The 23,605-nt window shown below is 45.4% G+C and overlaps 1 protein-coding gene across 5 annotated transcripts in view; it reads right to left on the bottom strand.

Annotated features, from left to right (window-relative positions):
• Positions 1-23,605, bottom strand: part of PEMT (phosphatidylethanolamine N-methyltransferase) — a 91,673-nt gene that overhangs the window by 47,944 nt on the left and 20,124 nt on the right. For all 5 annotated transcript variants that reach the window (XM_073361843.2, XM_073361846.2, XM_073361844.2 and 2 more), the window contains one exon: positions 846-961. In XM_073361843.2, the coding sequence (XP_073217944.1) occupies positions 846-961 (116 nt within the window). The remainder of the gene's footprint in view (positions 1-845; positions 962-23,605) is intronic.

Here is a 23,605-nt window from a genome sequence, read left to right as displayed (position 1 = left end):
CAGATCACAGAGCCAGAAGCACCTTTGTTGAGAGTCTCCACAGAAAGACCCACGTTTGTCTGGAGCAGGGAGAATGAAGGTCTTGCCAGGGCAGCATGGGAAAACCTTGTCCAGGCAATGGCTATGCCACACCTGTTCTGCCCCTGCAAGACTTTACTCTCCAAACACCAACAGTCCAGCACCTTTGGCCAGCATCCAGTTCATGAAATAGTAATACAAAAAATAAAACTTACAAGGAATTGTATAATGATCTTTTTAAAAAAATCTGCTAGTTATCAGTCATGATCAGGTCAGTGGAAAGACATAAGAAATCTATTGATCTTACATTTGTATAGGGTTAGGGTCCCCTTATCGTAGTATCTGAATACAATCTTCAAAGTATTTACCCTCACATGCCCTCTGGGAGGCAGGGCAGGACTATTGGCCCACGTGTACAAATGGGGAACTGAGATCCAAAGGCCCAGATCCCAGGTTTGCACCCAAACTACTGAGCCACCCTTTTTCTCTGTAGAACAGGGATACAAAGCAAGAAAGTTTGAACCTCAGTGACTAATACAGTTAAACGAGGCCACCGTGAAATATTTCTGATTTTCCTGTTTACTCCCCACCCTTCCTGCCTTGGAAATAGAAATATTTTTGTTTCCTTCTTTGATTTTATTTTTTCCTTAGTTGCGGGGGGGAAAAAAAGGGCAGGGGTCTGGGTTTGGCTCCAAAATTTGGCTGGTTTGGCATAATAGGAAGATGGCTTTTCAAAGAGAAGTGGGGCATGATATTGCCAGCCCAGTTTCCATAGTCACTATCCCTGATCCCTGCTTTAACTTGAAGTGATAGAATAGGGTCCTTACCAATGGCTCCGTATAAAGTTAAGCAGCAGGATGACAGCGCCCAGGCAGTAACATGCAGTATATGGAGAGCCACAGACTCTACTGAGAACTCGGGTTTTGTGTTCCCATCTTGCTACCTAAACGGACAAAAAACAAAGGGTGTTTGAGGCAGTGAGACACATGTTGCTTTTATTTTAGTGCTGACAATGCTACCCCCGAACTAGACACAGGCTTTTATAAGAACTAAAAAGTACCAGGAGCCGAATGATCATTTAATAATTGATTAGAAAGGAGCAGAAGATATTGAACTGACTTGGCTTAAAAAGAACACATTAGAGAACACCCCTTTCTAAATTCTGTAACCCTCTTGGGAGCCTCCCTTAAACCCCAGTAGTGCATACATTTTTCCATCAGGTTAGAACCTCAATGACTTGTTCATAGGGAAGCCTGGAGAGTCTAACACACACTAGCCAGGACTGTTGCTACTGTGTAGAGAGGGGGAAATATTAAGGTGGTATTTTCTTTTTCTACCGCTCAATTTATTCTCCTTGTTCATGCCAATCCTTCCATACTTTCCCAATTCTATTGCCCTGGATCAGATAAGCCATGGCCCAATTTATGGCAATTCCTTGCCTGCTCCCATACTTTATTTTGGCTTTTGAAGCCATTCAAAAATACAAACTCCAGGCCTCACAAGCTAAAACCCTTGTCACTAGAGGAGAGAAGTGATGCTGAGCGACTGAGTTAGGTCACACTAAATGAGCTTGTACGTCTGGGCTTGGGCTGTGCAAAGGCAAACACAAGTGGCCAAGAGGGGGAAATTCAGCTTGTACAGTTTCCCCTCCCAGTTCTGGCACCTCACTAAGACCCTGCTCTAAAGCCCACTAAAGTCAATGGGAATTTTTCCTCTGATATCAAAGGCTTTGGATTGGGCCCCAACCCTGCCGAGGTATCGCTCCCCCAGGCTGATCCTCTGCAGGATAATTTGAGGCGGAGTTCAGGGGTCTGATGCCAGATGTACATTTTATCTCAAACTCCTGTGAACCAATATATTCCTTAAATGACAGATACACACTTCAGATAAACCCACTGGTTTATCTCTGCATGTCCATTGTGCCTTTGCCTGTTAGTGATTCCCAGTTTTAATCACTGGGGTCTTCTCTATTCTCCTGTGTCATCTTTGTCCATTGCTATCTAGAACCATTACATATAAGAGAAGAGGTTTAGAAAACATGATCTATGGGAAAAGGCTGAAAGAATTGGACATGTTTAGTCCAGAGAAGGCTGAGGGGGGACATGATAACAGTCTCCAAATAGGTAAAAGATTGTTGTGAAGAGGATGGTGATCAAGTGTTCTCCATGTCCTCCAAGGGTAAGACAAGAAGGAAACGGCTTAGCTTACAGCTAGGGAGATTTAGGTTAGATATTAGGAAAAACTCTCTCACTATAAGGATAGTTAAGCAATAGAACACGTTACGTGGGAGGTTGTGGAATCCCCATCACTGGAAGCTTTTAAGAACAGGTTAGACAAACATTTGTCAGGGATAAATTAGACATATTTAGTGTCTGTCTACACTTAAAATGATACAGCAGGACTGCTGCTTCGCTGTAGTGCTTCAGTGTAGACACTACAGCGACGGGAGACATTCTCCCATCACAATCCACCTCCTGGGTCGGCAGAAGAATTCTTCCATTGACCTGGCACTGTCTACAGCTGGGGTTAGGTTGGCATAGTTACATCTCTGGGGGTGTGAATTTTTCACAGTGCTGAGAGACGTAATTATGCAGATATAAGGTTTCAGCATAGATCAGCCCTTAATCTTGACTCCGCACACAGGGATGGAGTAAAGGACCTCTTGACCCTAGATGACCCTTACAGCCCTACAGGTCTAAGATTCTATTATATGTTTTTTGTTAGTAATGGTTCTGTATTCATTCACGCGCACCCACACATGCATAGTGTATCCCCGGACAATGAATTAACACGCAGTAGAGCAATACTGTTTTCAATTTCCATTGATTTCTGAGGCAGCACAGATGCAATGAGGCTGTATAGACAAACAAACAGCAGAACCTCTACCCCAGAGATCTTATGATCTAAAGAGCATTGCTCCTCAATCATCTGGGAATTCATCAATGGATCACCAATGGGAATTTTTTCCAGTGACTTCAACAGAATCTGGATCAGGCCCACACACAGGATTGGCACCAGCCCAAGTTCACTACATACAGATAACATGTAACATGTTTGGGAAGTGGCTGCAGCTACGTCAGTGGCATATTTAGGACCAAATTCACCTCTAAGAAGTGAATGTCGTGCCTTTGATTTCAACGAAGTTTCACCTATTTACACCAGGACTGAACATGGCCCACCTTGCATGCGTCTTGCAACTCCATCTATGTATATATTCTAAGTGTATTTGATAAATGACCAGTTCATAGAAGCAGAGAGCAGGGAATTTGAAAGGCAATGTTGGTCCAAAAGCACAAAGTGCGACCTCTTGCGAGTGAGGCAGGCTTCGCCAGGCGAAGAGATGCAACACTCAGATAAGCAGGGCACCGGTTTTGCATGCCAAGAGTTGATTCAATTAGTTATACAACGATAGTCATTAGTGGATCTGTAATTTCAGGACAGAGAAATCAGATTTATAGTCTCTTGCTTGCTGGTATAAATAGTTTGATTTTAAATTGAATTTAAAGCTCAGTGCGTCACGCTGCTGCTAAAAAGGGACCTGCTATTTGAATCAGTCAAAGGAAGAAACCAGGTCGGATGAGTTACCGCCTTTTGAATTTTTTTTAAAAAAGGGACCACAACAGGTGATTGAGTCATGGGGGGGAATGTAGCCATATGCTGGTAATTTATGCAAACTTCCTAATACTGATGCTTTCAATGGGAATTATTCTGGCTGCACTCAGTTGGATTGTGACTTGAGGCTTATTTTGGAAGCTTTTAACACATCCAGAGAGTACTTCGCTCGGGGAGTAGGTCAAATGCAAATCAGGACACACACACACACACACACACACTTCCTACGGCGCCTAGATTGGCAAGGCTGCCCCTGCTGGATCAGAGTGGAGTGCATCAGTTAGTCTCTCCTGAAATACAAATCTTTGGAGGTCTACCTAGAAGACCATGGTGGTCCCTTTTGGCCTTTACAAAACAAAACAAAAAACCCTCTGCATCTCTGATAAATTTTCAATTAATTTCAGCTGAGAACGAACACCTGACAGATAGATTTCAAACGCTTCAAGGTAGAGATTGTCTCTTGCTATGTGTTTGCACAGCACCTAGCACAACAGGGCCCCACCCCAGTGTGTTGGGGGCCTCTAGGTGCTACCCCACTCCAAATAATAAATGATACAAACCACAAAAATGAATGTTAAGTGATTTGGGGTATACTAGATGACTATTACTTCTACAGCACCTCCTCCTGCTGTCCAGATACCTCAGCGATACATGAGTACGGAGTGGCTAGAAGGATCTCAAAGTGCAATAGTCACACAAATTCTCTGCTGCCATGCCTTCTTTTACTTAGCTGCAGTCACAACCGCAGAGAATCTGACCCTACATCTATAGTATCACAGTGCCCGTGTGAGGGAGGTAGCTAAGTCTTGCAGACTGAATAAGGGGTTTTGTGACTTGCCCAAAGGTCACACAACAAAAGTCTGGATGTAGACAACAGTTAAATCCAGGTCTCCTAAAATTTAGGTTGACCTTGCTACGTCACAATGGGGGTGTGAGAAAAAATTCACACCCCTGAGAGCCACATTTAAGCCAACTTAAGCCCCACTGTAGATAGCACTAGGTCAATGGAAGAATTTAGCTACCGCCCCTCAAAGAGGTGGATTTATTACCGCGATGGAAGAACCTCTTCCATCACAGTGATGTGTCTAAACCAGGGGTGCCAGAACAGGGGAGGTCAGGGGGCCAGGGCCAACCCACTTTTTACCAGCCATACGGGCAAGCGACGCGGGGAGAGGATGAAGAGGAGTGAGTGGAGTGTGGGGTCTTGGGGGAATAGGTGGCACGAGGGCAGGGCCTTGGGGAGAGGAGCTGTGCGAGAGCGGGGGCTCGGGGAGAAGAGGTGGTGTGAGGGCAGGGCCTTGGGGGCAGCGCAGTGGGGGCGGGGCCTGGGAGGCAACGGGCGGTGCAGTGGAGGCGGGGCCTCGGGGGCAGCACGGCAGTGGCATGGTTCGGGCATCTGTCCCCCCAATTTTAGGGCATTTCCACTGCTCCCGATCTAACCTATAGCAGCACAACTGCAGAGCTTCTAGTGGAGACATAGCCCAAGACTTTCACTACCTGGTCATGCTTCCCCCACTCTTGATAAGTCCAGTGATGACTGAAAGTTATCTGTGTAACATTTTCCAACACTCAGAATAAAAGTAATGCAGTAGGAGCCTCTTGAAAGCATGCTCTAGGTTCCAATGTACTCGGTCTCATTTCTTGTTAAACTTTTTTACATTGACTCGAACATCCTGGCAATATTCCAAGTGATCCAATGTTTCCCCACAAACCATGATTCATACTCGATTTGAGCCCTTTCCCAGCGATTTGTACAAATGCTCAAAACACAAGTAAAGGGAAAAAAAACAAAACACAGCTCAAATGGCTGCCACTGAAGCGAACAAGAAATTGATTTGGATTGCCTGGTCTTTTATAGGTGCAAAAATCTTATAGCATTTATTTCATAGAATCATAGAATCACAGAATATCAGGGTTGGAAGGGACCTCAGGAGGTCATCTAGTCCAACCCCCTGCTCAAAGCAGGACCAATCCCCAACTAAATCATTTAATTTGAGCAGGACTGTAAAAATCAGATTACAAACGTGACATCCACTTCAAAAGCAGCTTTGGCTCTCAAATTTGCTTAAACATTTAATCAACTGGAAATGCTATTTATTGCTCTGTTAAGGCACTGACAATAGCCTTTCATTAATATGTAGTGTTTGTTCCAGGGAAATGGATTTTATTCCATCATCCAAGCGAGGTGACTTTTAAATGTGTTACATTTTAATTTGCTCCGGCTTTGAAATAGAGGCTTGGTTCTATTTGATGGGACTCCATTTTTATATTCGGTTTACCACAGATGTACAGCATGAAACCAGATGCCTCTGAGCCCGAGATATCTTTGCCATCGCTATGCTAATCCAACCGTCTAGGTCCTTATCTGACCCTCATTTCCACAGTATCGGAGCCCCTCACAATCATTAGTGAATGTAGCCTTACAATGCACCAATGAGGCAGAGGTGAAAGTAAACCGGTACACCCGGTACGGCGTACCGGCAAGAGCCCATACTGGGGCAGCCCGCCTTCCCCAGGCAGGGCCGGTTCTAGGCACCAGCAACGCAAGCAGGTGCTTGGGGCAGTACATTTCTAGGGGCAGCATTCCAGCGCCGGCCATGCCACCCCTAGAAATGTGCCCCCGCTGCCCCAGCTCGCCTCCGCTCTGCCTCCGGCCGCTCTCCTGAGCACGCTGCCGCCACTCCGCTTCTGTCTGGCGCGGCAAACCTGGGAGGGAGGGAGGGAGGAGAAGCTGAGCGACGGCACGTTCACGGGAGGTGGTGGAGCAGAGGCGAGCTGGGGCGGGGAGCAGTTCGTCTACCCTCCCGCCCCGTTACTTCCTGCGCTCTCCCCCCACCCTGGCTCCCCTCCACTCCGCCTGCTCCCCTGCTTGCCTGAGAGGGAGGGGGGAGAAGTGGAGCGGCAGTGTGTTCAGGGGAGCAGGGGGGGCGGAGGTGAGCTAGGGTTGGAGGGGGGAGCCACAGGAAGCAATGGCGGGGGCAGAAATGCTGCATGCCTGGGGGAGGAGGCAGGGCCAGGGATTTGGGGAAGGGCTAAATTGGGGCAGAGCTGGGGGCACAAAAAAAAAACAACAGGGGCAGCCAAAAATTTTTTTGCTTGGGGTGGCAAACATCCTAAAGCCGGCCCTGTCCCCAGGGGCAATTTAAAGGGTCTGGGGTTCCCAGCAGTGGCTGGAGCCCCAGGCCCTTTAAATTGCTTCCAGAGCCCCGCTACTCCATGGCTCCGGGGGCTATTTAAAGGACCGGGGTGGTAGAAGCACCACAGGCCCTTTAAATAGTCCCCCAGCCCTGGGGTAGTGGGGGCTCCAGGGGCTATTTAAAAGGCCGAGTCTCCAGCTGCCTCTGCCGCCCTGGTCCTTTAAAAAGCCACTGGAGCCTCGCCGCTTCCCCAGGGCTCCGGTGACTAATTAAAGGACGGGGCAGTAGAAGCAGGGGAGCCCTGGGCCCTTTAAATAGCCCCCGGAGCTCCGGGCTGCTGCGGCTACCCCGGTGGGGGGGGAGGGAGAAGGAGGGGCGGCACTTACCTTACAGGGTGGGCTGGGGATGGCTCTGACCCCCTCAGCCCCGCCCCTTCTGCCCTAGGCCCCACCCCTTCTGGGGGCCAGAGCTGGCCCCAGCATACCGGTAAGTTACTCGACTTACTTTCACCCCTGCAATGAGGTAAGGAAGGATTAGCATTGTGTAGAAACAGGACTACATCAATGTACACTACCTTTAAGTTCACACCAGGAGGGTTTACATGCGGCAACCAGAATGCAACACAGTACAGCGCTCTACAGTTCACATCCCCATAGTCTGGACTGTGGTGCCTTGTAGACGAGGCCCAAGTGACTTGTCCAAAGCCGCACAGGGAGCACGTGCCAGAGCTGGAAAATAAACCCAGATCTCCTGACACCGAAGTTTGGTGCTTTCACTACCAAGCCACCCTGATGCCCATAAGGGACAAACAGGATGGCCTGGGTGTTTTAACGTGTTCGCCCTTGGTGTGTAGCAAGCACCGTCTCCCGCTTGCAGAGGTGTGCTCCAACACACGGCACATGTAAGGAAAGGGGTGCCGGGATCTGTGGGTGCTCTTGAGCTGGTCTCCAATTCATTCTGCCCCTTTCCCTGGGTTTAGGGGAGGAAGAGTGAAGCGGGGAGGATTTGTCCCTAGACCTAGCGTATATTGCCTCATTCACCGCACAAGGAATTCTACCGATGCAGTGTTTAGGAAACGATACACCGTGAACTCTTTTCACACTGGCAGAGGGGCCATCCAGCTGACGGGCAGGTAAAACAAGCATAATTAGCGTGATGTGTCATTAACATAATTCATGATAACAAAAGCTTGTGAAGGGTTATTAAACTTCATGTTTCAGGCCATTCTCTAACTAGTAGACACCAGGATGAGACCTAGAGGGGCAGGGGAGCAAATCACCCCACATCTGCCAGCTGCAGGGTTCTTACACCTTCCTTCAAAGCATCTGGTGCTGCCATTGTTGGAGACAGGACATTGGGATAGATGGACCTTGGTTCTGATCCAGTTTGGCAACTCCTAGGTTTCTAAGCTGTAGTCAGTGCAACTGAGTTAAAAATATAATGAAAGCTACTGAGGGCTAGCTGCTCCTAGTTGGCTTAGCCCCAAAGGGAGGCAAAGGAGGAAGTCTGGGGCGGAGCAGAGTGCCCTGCTGATCTCATGGATCCTAGGGGATCTGCCAAAGATCAGAGCCACCCTGTCTCCAAGCCCCCGAGCTGTAGGGGAGCACAATCCCAGAAATCATGCTGTCCGCTGGCAGATGCCATTCATGGATGGATTTAATCTGAGGCAAGGGAGCCCACAAGAGTCAAGGCAGACTAAGTCCACACTGACTTCCATATGGTTAGAGGGGAAGGCAGAAACATCTCTTTATGGACTCACTCTGCTGGGCCCTGCTACCTACACCTCACGGGAGTAAAGGGCAGTATAGCATCTGAGTTGATCCTTGTAAATTAATAAAATCCTTGCAACTCTACCAGAAGACCCCTAGCAATGCACGGTTTGCTCGCCTGTACATCACCTGCACAAAGCTCTTGAGTATCTGGCGTTATCTTGCTCATAAGTCAAACACAAGACTTCAGTGCAAATCTGGGGAAAGGAATCACCTTTCAAGCCACCTGTCTGTGCTTCTGCTTTTTGTGGCCTAGAGGATGCCTACATCTGGCCGTTCTGAACCCCCGAATTGCATGTGTGCTATCACAACAAACACTGATTGCTGCTGGATGGTTTCCTTGAATCATTCATTTTCCCCTTAAGTCTAGAGGATCCAATGAACCAGCATATGCTTTTCTCAAATGGCTGCTGGACTAAGATTGGAGACGGGGTGTATAACCCATAACCACCCAGCAACAAACCGTGGTAAGTAGCTGTCCGCAGTTGGTCGGATTATATTTAGCTGTGGCTGTCACTGGGGACTACATTAATAAATCACCCCAAGTTGTATCATTTAACTGACCTGACACCAATTCCCTCCCCTCTGACTTGTCAGTTCAGCTACTGACAAGGCCCAGCAGGCACACTTCCACGTAACTGAAGAAGGACTTGAGAATGAAATGGATGCTCAGCCAGGATTGGACATTACTACTCTGTGTGTTGTCAAAGCGACAGCTGTCTGCCGTGAGGGAATGAAAGTATTAGCAACGCTTCAACTAGACATCCTTGGCAGCTGGAGACTCAACCAGCAGGAGCTCTTCTAAGTCTCTATCTACATTCATCACAGTTTGTACCTACGACCATCACCTGCACCCTCACAACAGGGGGTGTTCTCATCCATCAGCAAGAGTTCTGAAGGCATTTACTACACTGCCATCAGGACTCATGTTCCACTGTCAGCAAGAACGTGATCAGCAGAAGCTCTGGGCAGTAGAGGCAATAAAAAAAAAAAAAGAACAGAACAGAAACCGCAAATTAATTTGTACAAGCTGATAATTGTAGCTGCTATCTGTATGAAATCTCTAATGAGTTTATTTAAATATGTTCTCCGTGCAGATCATACAGGAATTATCAAGGTATTTTTGCAGATGAGATATTGCCATGCAGTCTTCGACAGACCAAGTGCTGAGTAGGAGACATTAATTAGCTGCTTAAACAGTAATTGACTTGCTGTTACAATTAGCCATCATCTCACCTTGATAGTATTCCATAGTATAGTAAAAGAATAGATATCAAGAATCCATTTGAGGGTCTGGTTTTCTGAATTAATCTTTCAGATTAAGACCATTCCCCTTTAGGTGCACGTCTGCCTCCCCCGGTGCCATTGAAAGAACAGACGCAAGAGGAAAAGAGAGCAGGATTGCCTTGAATGAAGGAGTGCGTTCATGTCCCTCTGACTTTCTAAAGGGACATCAGCTTTTCCAGCACATCAGACACAAATGACCAGTCTTCACCTCTTCCTTGGCCCCCATCGACCCTTGTGCACTGCTGAGCATCAACTCCCCACCCTTCCCCACCTACAATGCTAGTCTTTACCATTCAGCAGTCCCATGCTTCCTCCACCGCCTGCATCCTTTCTCCCATGCTACCCCTTACCCACAGCAGTGCTCCCCATAAACATCTGCAACGCCATTACAGTATCACCCTCCAAGTCTCTTATTCGAGCTCACCTCTGCTGCGGTGCCTACATAAACACTGAATGACAGCGAGGCAGCTGGTGTTCCACTAGTGCTGGCTATTACATTGACCACAGTCATCTCACAGTTACCTTGTGGGCCTCACAGGTTCCTTGAACGCCCCGGTGGTCTCTTCTATTAGCCTTAGATTCTAAGATCCTGGGGTCATTTCATTGTGTGTGTACCGGGCCTACCTAGCCAGCATGGATTCACCAAGGGAAGGTCATGCCTGACTAATCTAATCGCCTTTTACGATGAGATAAGTGGTTCTGTGGATGAAGGGAAAGCAGTGGATGTATTGTTTCTTGACTTTAGCAAAGCTTTTGACACGGTCTCCCACAGTATTCTTGTCAGCAAGTTAAGGAAGTATGGGCTGGATGAATGCACTATAAGGTGGGTAGAAAGCTGGCTAGATTGTCGGGCTCAACGGGTAGTGATCAATGGCTCCATGTCTAGTTGGCAGCCGGTATCAAGTGGAGTGCCCCAAGGGTCGGTCCTGGGGCCGGTTTTATTCAATATCTTCATAAATGATCTGGAGGATGGTGTGGATTGCACTCTCAGCAAATTTGCGGATGATACTAAACTGGGAGGAGTGGTAGATACGCTGGAGGGGAGGGATAGGATACAGAAGGACCTAGACCAATTGGAAGATTGGGCCAAAAGGAATCTGATGAGGTTCAATAAGGATAAGTGCAGGGTCCTGCACTTAGGACGGAAGAACCCAATGCACAGCTACAGACTAGGGACCGAATGGCTAGGCAGCAGTTCTGCGGAAAAGGACCTAGGGGTGACAGTGGACGAGAAGCTGGATATGAGTCAGCAGTGTGCCCTTGTTGCCAAGAAGGCCAATGGCATTTTGGGATGTGTAAGTAGGGGCATAGTGAGCAGATCGAGGGACGTGATCGTTCCCCTCTATTCGACATTGGTGAGGCCTCATCTGGAGTACTGTGTCCAGTTTTGGGCCCCACACTTCAAGAAGGATGTGGATAAATTGGAGAGAGTCCAGCGAAGGGCAACAAAAATGATTAGGGGACTGGAACACATGAGTTATGAGGAGAGGCTGAGGGAGCTGGGATTGTTTAGTCTGCAGAAGAGAAGAATGAGGGGGGATTTGATAGCTGCTTTCAGCTACCTGAAAGGGGGTTCCAAAGAGGATGGCTCTAGACTGTTCTCAATGGTAGCAGATGACAGAACGAGGAGTAATGGTCTCAAGTTGCAGTGGGGGAGGTTTAGATTGGATATTAGGAAAAACTTTTTCACTAAGAGGGTGGTGAAACACTGGAATGCATTACCTAGGGAGGTGGTAGAATCTCCTTCCTTAGAGGTTTTTAAGGTCAGGCTTGACAAAGCCCTGGCTGGGATGATTTAACTGGGAATTGGTCCTGCTTTGAGCAGGGGGTTGGACTAGATGACCTTCTGGGGTCCCTTCCAACCCTGATATTCTATGATTCTATGATTCTACCTCAATGGGACTCTCCTCCATGACTGGGGCTGCTAATGCAACTCATGACTAATAAGGCTATTGAAAAATTAAGAATTAAAAGTATTTTCAGGTGACGCAACTGCCCCTCAGTTCTGCCCACCCCAGATAAAGACAATGTAGTTGCAAAGGCACAAAAGTTTTCAACTATTTTTGCCACACAAAGCACAGATGAAATGGACAAACCATGACCCCAGTCCCGTAATGGCTCCTGCTGCAAATAGATAGCGGTACAGCAGTAAACCTGAATTTCAGTTTCACTGGCTGCCAAATATGTCCATGCCTTGAACTGCGTGGGCAGAGGTCTCTGCTGAGTAGAACCTTACCCTTCTTGCAATCAAGGGGCCTGAGGAGTCAGGTACTACTCCATGCAATTAAGGGGATCAGAATCTGGCCCCAAGCAAACAAGAGTTTGTTGAGGGGAAATATACACATGGTAAACGACGCGAACCCTGGGAGTCGTCATCACAATGAGGACACTGCAAAGTCCAGATGTGGGTGGGCCAGGGAAGAGGAAGAGCCAAACCAAATCTAGAAAATGCACTCTCCATAAACGGGGGTCCATGGAAAGGGTTAGGTGTTTTGTTTCCACTGGCCATTCCCAATACTCCGGGCATCACCCTTTGACAACCTGACCCTGGAGAGCTGGTGTTTTACTGCTGCAATGGCTCTGAGTGCTGCCATGCCAAGGCCATTCCCAGAAATGCCAACTCACAGAGGCCACTCAGACAAAGTGCTTCTCCACTCCCAGTATCGATCAGATAAACGCAGGATGATCCATCCGGTTTTCCAGCACTCTTGAGGAAGCTACCATCAGCTGATCTCAGACTAATAGGTTCTGCTCCTGTCTTCAGCTACTAAAAGCTATTTGATTGCTTCCCTCCTGCACAGAGGGAAACAGCAGCTCTGTACTGCAAGTTGTTTCTGTAGCAGCAAGGTGGTCAATTACAGACAGCAATGAGCTGGCAATGGATTTCTAAAGAATAAAAGAATATTTCTAAAAATAAAAGAACAAACAAACCTATGTAGCAATTTTAGTCAAGAATCTTCCACTATCAGCTAGTGGACCACCAGCTTCCAATCCATACAACTTAAAAAAGCAAATTAAAACATTTCCCAAGGTATCAAATGAATGGTCTGATTTAGAGAGCGTCAGGACCTCTAGACTGGAGAGCTTGTCTTTCTACACATACTGTAAAGAGCCAAGTCCATTTACAGTGCTATGCCAATAATACTAATAATTAGATATAAAATGTACCATAGCAAAATCTACGAGGTCATGTTTCACAGTGAAAAGTGTAATTCCCAGTAGCTTGATAGGACATAGGACCATCCCTTCTTATTTTCCATTCATGACATTATCCAGCAACAAATTGGAGTAATCAACTTTCATTATGGAATTAGTCTTCTGTTTTTGTTTGTTTTTACTTCTAGGTCCTAACAGTAATGCAAACATATATATGATTCTGTTCAGGAAGGTGGTTGGCCCTCTGATTACAGCTTCAGACTAGATCATGGACGATCTGGGCTTTGTTCCTGACTCCGCCATGTCCAAGGTTACACAAGAAGGCTAAGCCAAATCAACCCCTCTGTTTTTCAGATTCCCCTTGTATGAATGAGGAGAGGCTTAACTCATTAATATTTGTAAACGGTTTTGAGATCCTCAGGTGGAAGGTGCTGGTCCAATTGCCACTGAAGTCAAGGGAGGTTATTCCACTGGCTTTATTGGTCTTTGGATGAGGCCTTGAGTTTTTGTTATTTTTTTTCAGCCAAAAGAAACAGCAGTGGACAGTTCACACATGAGGTAGCATTTCCTAGCCTGGTAAAATAGTAAACTGATCGTTCATGTGCCAACTCTTGTCTCCACTAGAATTACACCAGCAGGTGAAGAAACAGTTTCACAGAGAAAATAAGGATCTGCAGAATTCCTGTGAGAGCAGAAGGTGAGAAATTCAAGAAAGGACATGAGAGACACTAGCACCTGAGAAAACTGAAGAAGAGAAACACCAGTAAACAGCAGACTGATCAAGGGTTTTTATGCAAAATCAAGATTGTGTATGTGTCTTGTTGGGAGAGATGCTTGGCCTAGCAGCCGGAGCAGCTCTGGCCCTAACTCTGGTGGAACTTTGAGCAGGTTTTTGGGTCTCATTTTTCCAGTGGAAGATACTAGCACATCTCTCGGTGTTGAAAGGGGTTAGTATGACAACATAAGCACCAGCTACTGTTAATATCCCATGCTGAAAACGGCAATTTAAGCACCAGAAATTAAATGGTTTTCTCTGGTGTCTCTTCTACAAAGAGCTTGGTGCATGTTAGATACTAGAGAGGTCATTTGAGGCTGGTGTCAGATCTTCAACAACAGAGACAAGAGTAAGACTACTCTCGTTATTTAAAAGGGGTAAAATCAATACTAAAGAAAGCTGGGTTAAACAAACAATGCAGGAGTGTAGCCTAAAGAAACTATCTCCAGCGAATGTAATTGGACTGAAACGACATAGGTCACCTCGGTTTAATGGCCTTGAGCTGGGGAAACAAAACAGTTCCTCAGGTAAACAGAGAAGGGTTTCATAAGGACTAGAGTGCAGTTTACCTCAGAGTAGTCTTTTGAGATTACTTCCAAACGCGCCTTTTACCTTAAATCCATCCATCCATGATAAATAGCCTGATAATAATTTAATTTCTCTAATAGTGCTTATGTGATTTCTGGTGATGGAAGTCCCATCTCATCAGCCCGTTGCAATAAAAACAAGCCCCACTCAATGTTCTCTAAAGCAGCGTAAGTTTGTAAATGTTCCATGAGACAAATCCTCTTCCGCTTTAGCAAAAACAAATGACGCAGAATATAATCTCACACTCACTAGCAATTTCCATCACAAAAATCTGAACAGTGGCTCTTCGGAGCAGAGAGCCCATTGTTTGCATAACAGGATCCAAGCTGAAGATAGACAAATTCAAATTGTAAATAAGGCATAATTTAAAAAACCAACATTGCAGGTAATTAACCATTGGAACAGCTTCCCAACAGAGGTGGTGGAGTCTTTAAATCCAGACTATGTGTCTTTCTACACACAGATATAGTCTAGCTAGATGTTGTTGGACTCAATGGAAGAATTACTGGGTGAGGGTCTCTAGCCTGTGCCAGGCAGGAGGTCAGACTAGATGATTGCAATGGTCCCTTCTGGCTTTAGAATTTACACACAAAAAAGTGCTACAAAAATACTAATTTATCCACAACACCCCAGGGGAGGTGGAAAGCGATTTGAACTCCCACTTTAAGGTGTGGCACAGACAGGCAAAGTTCCTTGGCCAAGATCATATTATGCGGCAGAGACAGAGTACAGGATATAATGGAGGAGTGCCAGGCTCCCAGTCCTGTGTTTAAGTCACCAGACCACATTGCTAAAATACACTGAATACCCACTTCACTCCCTCTACAACCACAAGCAGAGTCTCTTGGTGTAAAAACAAAGCCAGCTGCAGAAACTGTTACCTTCCTCAACAAGTATGAGAGAGCAAAAGAATGAGCCCAGATGGAGCAGGTGGAAGGGGTTCAGGGAATGTATCAATATTTGGGGTTTGTACCAGAGGCCACCTGGAAGAATACTCGCTCTAGGGCTAGCTGGATGTTACTTATTTTAGTTATTCCTAGGACAGAAAGTCACAGATGTTTGTTTAATGGAATATTGCCTAACTTTTTTTTTTTATTTGCGGGGGGAGGGGGGGGACTTTCAGTTTCAGCGACTGTGTGCACAAATGAACTTCACTTTACTTACAACTCTAATTAAATGGTTACTTCTGCATACTAACTCCCCCAACCCTGTATTTTCCCATTTTTGATGCAAAAGCCATTTTCACCCACAAATATAGGCCCATTTTAACTTGTGAAATTCACAGAACAGGCTCAAATTCATAACAAAAGGTCAAAGGAGGGGAGGGGATTTTCAAGTGGTTTAGAGGTCTCAACCTGCATTTGCTTTCATACAAGCCATTTTACCTTCCAAAGAATTGGAATGACTTACCAAGGGTTGTGATGGCAATTTTTAAACCAAGATTGGATGGTTTTCCAAAAGAGATGCTCTAGTTCAAACAGGAATTAATTCGGGGAAGTCCTATGGCCTGTGTTAGACAAGAGGTCAGACTAGATGATAGTAATGGTCCCTTCCAGACTTAGAATTGAAGAATACATTTTGGGGAGAAAAAAATATCAAAATCACTATTTCCATTTGAGTGCTGCTGACAAACGTTAATATCAAGAAACCAGGGCAGAACACCTTTCGCCAAACCTCTGAAAGCCCCTGGCTTCGGGCTAGATTACAAAAGTCAGCAGAACTATTTGTTTTAATATAAATTCACCCTTCCCCATGTTGGTGAACGCTAACATTCTAGCCCACAGAGTTTACATTGCAGAACAATGTTTAGAATCACTCTCACACGGGTTATCAGAGATCTTATTGCATCACGTTGCCCTCCCATCTCATCCTCTTTACCAAGGAGATCACCCTTGGCAGCTTATTTGACCACCTCTTTCTTAAGCTTAACTGTGTTTGCTTTCATGCCATCTTCTCTGCACGGAGCATCTTTCCTGAGCCAGTGCACAAAGTCACATCCCTCTCCTGGTTTAGGCCATGATTCATCGAAGGAAGTGCCTAAGTCTTATTGAATTCAATGGGATTTAAAAAGATGCCTACATGCTTTGCTGAAACAGGCCTTATCTCTAGTCTGAAGATCCGCTTCTACTGTGACATCTACAAAAGTTATTTAACAATGATATTTACAGATCCTATATAGAAACTAAACCAAGTTTCTTTGCTACACCATGCTGTGTATTAGCAGTCACCAAGGAACCACGTTAATTCACTTATGACATCTCTCCTCTAGAGACCATCCCTCCTCTCCTGTCCCCCAATCTCCATTGTGACATTTCTGAAATCAGACCCTAATCCTGACATCTGGGCCACTTGGGCAGAATCGAGCACCTGGATGGAATCCCTCTGAAGGCAATGGTGTGGCCCAGGTGGAATTGATTGCAGGAATGGGGCCCTAGATTTTTAGGGGTTTGTTCATGTCTTTTTATTTTGTGAGGCACCTATCACACTTTTGGATGCTGTCAAATAATAAATGCAAATCTGTGGCCACACTCACCACTGCAGTAACAATTAATATTGGTCAAATATAATTAGGGGATTTGGCTAGATGAAAAATGGTCAACAGCACTTGGCAAATGCACCCACCTAACAAACATATCTGACTGGCCAAATCTCCATTGAGGCATCCGCAGAACCAGTAAGTATTTTAACAATCTGCCAATCTTTCAAAAGTCGCATTATCAATAGATGTCATAGTGTTCTAGTGACAGAGCTCTGAAATCACTCCTAGCCAGTTTTGAAAGGTCAAGTGGTTCCAGATGTAATAGAAACGAAGCAATCTGAGGAATCTGACATTTATTAAATCTTCTGATCATTGCTCTAGTAAGGTATGAGAGCTAAACTTGAGTTGCTTCTTGTTCTCCCATAGGACATTGCAACATACTACAGTGGTTTCTCTAACGCTTCATGACATTAGGGGTTGTAAAAGGGTCCTATCTTGCCACCTTTGCTCATGCTGAGTTGTACTCTCACTGTGCAAGTAGCTTGGAATCAGGTTAATTTCTGACTTCTCTCTTCATTCACCTGAAAATTTAGGGTGGGGAGATGGACCAGCCAAGACGTCAAGTAGGACAATCATTAGAGATTCAGACGAATCTGAGAGCTCTTCCAACATGCTCCACTAATGGGTTGAGGGTGAAGGGGAGGGACAATCTGGATGTTTGGGAGAAACTAGAACATAAGCTTCTCAAACTGCAAACACATCAACATACAATCAGCCCATTATGACCAAACAAAGAAAAACCAAACCAAACCACACCAAATCTTCAGCTGGACATAGAATCATAGAACTGGAAGGAACCTTGAGAGGTCATCTAGTCCTGCCATGAGTGCAGGGGATGGGACTAAGTATTATCTAGACCAGGGGTTTTCAAACTGGGGGTTGGCACCCCTCAGGGGGTCACCAGATTAGTACATGGGGGGGTCATGAGCTGCCAGCCTCCACCCCAAACCCCACTTTGCTTCCAGCATTTATAATAGTGTTAAATATAAAAAATGAGTTTTTAAATTAAATGGCAGGGGGCGGGGGGGGGTCCACACTCAGACGCTTGCTATGTAAAAGGGATCACCAGCACAAAAGTTTGAGAACCTTTGATCTAGACCATTCCTGACAGGTGTTTGTCTAACCTGCTCTTAAAAACTTCCAATGATGGAGACTCCATAACCTCCCTAGGCAATTTATTCCAGTGCTTAACCACCGCGACAGTTAGAAAGTTTTTCCTAATGTCCAACCTAAACCTTCCTTGCTGCAATTTAAGCCCATTGCCTTTTGTCCTATCCTCAGAGGTTAAGAAAAACAATTTCTCTCCCTCCTCCTTGCAACAACCTTTTAGGTACTTGAAAACTTATCATGTCCCCTCTCAGTCTTCTCTTCTCCAGCCCAACCACACCCAATTCTTAATCAATCTTCCCTCATAGGTCATGTTTTCTAGACCTTTAATCATTTTTGTTGCTCTTCTCTGGACTCTCTCCAATTGTCTACATCTTTCCTGAAATGTGGCACCCAGAACTGGACACAATAGTCCAGTTGAGGCCTAATCAGCACAGAGTAGAGCGGAAGTATTACTTCTCGGGTCTTGCTTACAACACTCCTGCTAATACATCTCAGAATGATGTTAGCTTTTTTTGCAACAGCGTTACACTATTGACTCATATTTAGCTTTGAATCCACTATGACCCCCAGATCCCTTTCCACAGTACTCCTTCCTAGGCAGTCATTTCCCATTTTGTATGTGTGCAACTGATTGTTCCTTCCTAAGTGGAGTACTTTGCATTTGCCCTTATTGAATTTCATCCTACTGACTTCAGACCATTTCTCCAGTTTGTCCAGATCATTTTGAATTTTAATCCTATCCTCCAAAGCACTTGCAACCCCTCCCAGCTTGGTATCGTCTGCAAACTTTATAAGTGTACTCTCTATGCCATTATCTAAATCATTGATGAAGATATTGAACAGAACCGGACCCAGAACCCCACTCCTTATGCCCTTCCAGCACGACTGTGAACCACTGATAACTACTCTCTGGGAATGGTTTTCCAACCAGTTTTGCACCCACCTTACAGTAGCTCCATCTAGGTTGCATTTCCCTAGTTTGTTTATGAAACTGTCATGCGAGACAGTATCAAAAGCTTTACTAAAGTCAAGATATACCACATCTACCGCTTCTCCCCTAGCCACAAGGCTTGTTACCCTGTCAAAGAAGGTGATCAGGTTGGTTTGACACGATTTTTTCTTGACAAATCTATGCTGTTACTTATCACCTTATTATCTTCTAGATGTTTGAAAACTGCTTAATTATTTGCTCCATTATCTTTCCGGTTACAGAAGTTAAGCTGACTGGTCTGCAATTCCCTGGGTTGTCCTTATTTCCCTTTTTATAGATGGGCCCTATATTTGCCCTTTTCCAGTTGTCTGGAATCTCTCCCATCTTCCATGACTTTTCAAAAATAATTGCTAATGGCTCAGATATCTCCTCAGTCAGCTCCTTGAGTATTCTAGGATGCATTTCATGCCTGGTAACTTAGACAAATTAGATGTCTTCAAGTAATTTTTAACTTATTCTTTCCCTATTTTAACCGCTTCTGATCCTACCTCATTTTCACTGGTATTCACTACGTTAGCCGTCCAATCACTGCCAACCTTCTTGGTGAAAACTGAAACAAAAGTCATTAAGCACCTCTGCCATTTCCACATTTCCAGTTATTGTTTTCCCCCCTTCATTAAGTAATGGTCCTACCCAGTCCTTGGTCTTCCTCTTGTTTCTAATGTATTTGTAGAATGTTTTCTTGTTACCCTTTATGTCTCTAGCTAGTTTGATCTCATTTTGTGCCTTGGCCTTTCTAATTTTGTCCCTACATATTTGTGTTATTTGTTTATATTCATTCTGTGTAAATTTGACATGTTGGTTTTCAAACCTAAACAGGGCTTTACAATTTGTCTACCCTAACTGCTCTGCTTAGATTCCAGCTCTGCCCACCTCATTAGCCACACAGTCGAATTCAATACTAAATCGAGATCATTCCTATTGCTACCTACCGTGCAGACAGAGGTTGTTTTCTTCTCGCGCGCGCGTTAGTGTAGTCCTGATAGCGTTTCATGTGGCCTTTAATGAAGTCCATCATCTCCTCAGCAAGTAAAAATTACAATAATCAGCCAGTGGCTGATTACATTAGGAACTGTGTTGCTATCCCTAAACAGCCCGGATGGCATGATTAGTATGCCAAGTACACATCTCAACAAGCCTGAGCCTTGCTCACCCTTAATATGGTACCTAATGTTCTCCATTAGCATCTCTCTTTTCAATGCAGAGAATGTCCTGCAGCAGTTTGTAATTAGGCACAACAGTTAATTCGACAGGAAACAATTAAAGGTGTTATATACATGGAGCAGTTAGAAAGCTAGTGGTGTCAAATGTTGAAATGTAAAATAAAAACACAATACACCCCCATAATAGAAACCAAAAACAAAACAAAAAACCTACAATGGAAAGGAAATGATTGACGATTAGCCTGCAATTACTTTTGCAGTCTCTTTACTGTTTATTTCAAATGTCACATTCTCAAAAGGACACACCAATGTATATTCAACGCTATGCAAATCACAGATCTTCATTAAATGTAATGACGCCCCTGGTTTGATCATTTGTTGGGACTGAAGCTGGGACCTCTGGATCGAAAAGGGTTAATTTCTACTGCTTGTGCCAAAGGATAGAGACTTAATTTAGAGCAGTGGTTCCCAAACTTTAACAGCCCGTGAACCCCTTTCACTAAACTGAAATCTCATGAACCCCCTCCTAAAAATGAATATTTCCAGGAATTTAAATGTAAATTTCCTCTGCACTCCGTGGGGCTCCTGCTGCTGGACCCCGTTGACCACCCCAGTCACCTGAGCTCCACTGAGCTCAGGCTGCAGGTCCCGATGACTGCCGGGGCTCGGGCTGCCAGCCCCAACTGCCCCGCCCCGCTCTCCCTGGGGCTCGGGCTGCCAGCCCCGCGCAGAGCACTGGGGTTCGGGCAGCCAGCTCCCTTGCTGACGGGGGCAGGGCTCGGGCTGCCAGCCCCAACTGCCCGGCCCCGCTCTCCCTGGGGCTCGGGCTGCCAGCCCCGTGCGGAGCGCTGGGATTCGGGCGGCCGGCTCCCTTGCTGATGGGGGCAGGGCTTGGGCTGCCAGCCCCAACTGCCCGGCCCTGCTCTCCCTGGGGCTTGGGTTGTCTGCTCTGCAACAGGTCCCACTTGCTGCCTTCAGTGCCCGGGGTCCTCTGGCCGCCCTTAGTGAAATTTTTCTGGCAAACCCCCTGTAATGTTCTGCGAACCCCCAGGGGTTCACAAACCTCAGTTTGGGAACCACTGATTTAGAGGCAAGAGCACCACTCATTAATCTCTATACACGGCCTAACTGCTAGAGGGGGACAAAGAACTGCACTGTGTTAAAGCTCACTTTGCACAGGTCTCTAGAAATGAGATTGCAACAAGGAGAATGGTCTTCTCGATGAGTGTGCTGCAGACATGAATTTCAGACTTGCCCTGCACCCAAGCACAAGCTGAGTAAATCAGGCACAAGGGAGACTAGATGCACTGGAAAGCCCGGAGAATAACTCAGATTTTTGTGTTTGTAAAGCTTATATTATAAAGTCTTTCACTCATTTCTATGGGGCATTGCGGGGAGCGGGGCGGAAGGAGTGGAACTTGGGTCTTTAGGAGGAATCAGAATGTGGCCTGGAGAATGAGGATACGGAAAGGAATTTAACACTCCGGAGAGTAACTGAAGGCAGCATGCAGGCAGCTGTCAGAGAAACAGACGAATGGGGCATCCAGACGGACATCACTGGTAGCGTGGAGGTGCCTGCAGTGACACAATTAGAGAAAGCGCAAGGGCTGTGAAGGGCTTAGTGTATCCACACAGCACTAAACTCCTGCCCCAGCATGCACTGGACTCAGTGTAAAACATGGTATGGATGATCAGGGAGCAGTCTTTTCTTTGACGGTTCCGAAGTCCTGGTCAGGACGATAAAAGGGACATACCCAGCGACGAATGGGGTACCTTATCGGCCTGTGAGCATATGCAAAGTGTGGCCCCATGTGCAGCAAGTCACACCGTTCTGCTGAAGAAGGGCTGGGGGGAGAACCACACTTGCCATCAAGTCTCCTTGAGGCAGGGAGTTAAATCAGCATTCATCTCCTTGGGTGCTATCCTCAGGAGCCTCTGCAATCAGTAGCTATGGAAGTGCAGCCCTTTGCTGACTACAGCCTTAATTTGCAGCATACGTCTAGCAGAAAGAACGAGGGGAAAAACCAATGTTTAGAATCCTGTGCATACATTTCAATAGGGCAAAATAATCAGATTAAAAACAAATTCAAAGGGAAACAATGAATTATTTTACGCCACCGTTTGTTTCAGTCTGCGGACTACTACTCTGCATTGCAAATGAGAGCTCATAAGTCCACCCTTATGGACACTTTGTACTTGGCGTAAGCTCTCCCAAAGGGTGTTAAGGGGAAAAGGGGAAAAAAACCCTCAGAGTACAAAACCAGAGAGAAATCCAATACCCCTTCACAAAGCAGTGAGAGTTAATTTGAAAAGAGTACTTATTGCATTGGCTTCACTCAACTGAGCACAAAATTCGGCTAGAGGGCTTCTGATTCTCTCTATGTACAACCACCGTTCAAAATATCATGTTCCATGTTCCATGGTAACTTACACTTTGGAACATTTCCCATGGATCTTTGAGGACAAGAATGTTTATGATTTTGCTGTCATCTGAAAGGCCAACAATAGATAAGGACAATTTGATCTTTATCTAATACAGGGAGTGCAGCATTCTGTTCTTCTGTCCTTGGGGATGAGATGTTCAAACTCCATAACATAACAAGCAGGAGACTAGCTCAGAAAAAGGTCTTTTTTTTTTTTAAAGCTTCTTTTTCAAAGAGACTGCAGAAATAATTGGACTTGCCTTACTTTTTTCATAATGGTTCATAGTAATGGAATCAGTACTGTACTCCAATGGAGACAGTGCAATGTGAGTGATATTCGGGGGTAGAGTTGCTTTTTAGACAACTGCAAGAAAGAATCCAAAGAGCTAAATACATAAAGTAGATTGGAAAAGCAGTGACTGGGATAAAGAAACAGGTATATTTTGATCACTGGAATATTTATAGCAGACACCAGTTTTAGTCTGCACGCACTTATAGGTGTATGCTCAATGCAAAAGATATAACCAAAAATAAAAAACTATTAGAGTCTTTAATAGAAATAATGATCTTCTTGCATAGGAGTTTATTCTCATTTTACAGCCTGGGTGTTTCACGCTAAGGGAAGCAGTGTACATAAATCCCTTGTATGAAGTTTAAGAGTGTTCTACAGGAAACGGCCTTTGTCTTCACACATTTTTATCTGAGAAACATGTCTGGCAAATGGATAGGAGAGCTTCACATGTGGAACGATTTTCACAAGGATTCACACCATAATTTACTACCCTACACAAAGCCGATAGAGCACAGTCAATGGACAAACTCAGGGTGGGCACGTTATAAAGAAATGCTGAGTTGACAAACATATGTAGTTGACTCATTATGCACAGAAAACTATTGTGGCTAGAAGCGTCAAACTTGGAGGACAAGATTCAAGTAGATTCTGCTTTTGGTTATACTAGTATAAAACTGGCATAACACCGCTGATTTCACAGAGCCCCCAGTGAAGTCCATAGATTTATGTTAATGTAAATGAAAAA

Source organism: Lepidochelys kempii, chromosome 10, assembly GCF_965140285.1.
Source record: "Lepidochelys kempii isolate rLepKem1 chromosome 10, rLepKem1.hap1, whole genome shotgun sequence".
NCBI lineage: Eukaryota > Metazoa > Chordata > Testudines > Cheloniidae > Lepidochelys > Lepidochelys kempii.
This window is presented reverse-complemented; position numbering and strand designations above follow the sequence as displayed.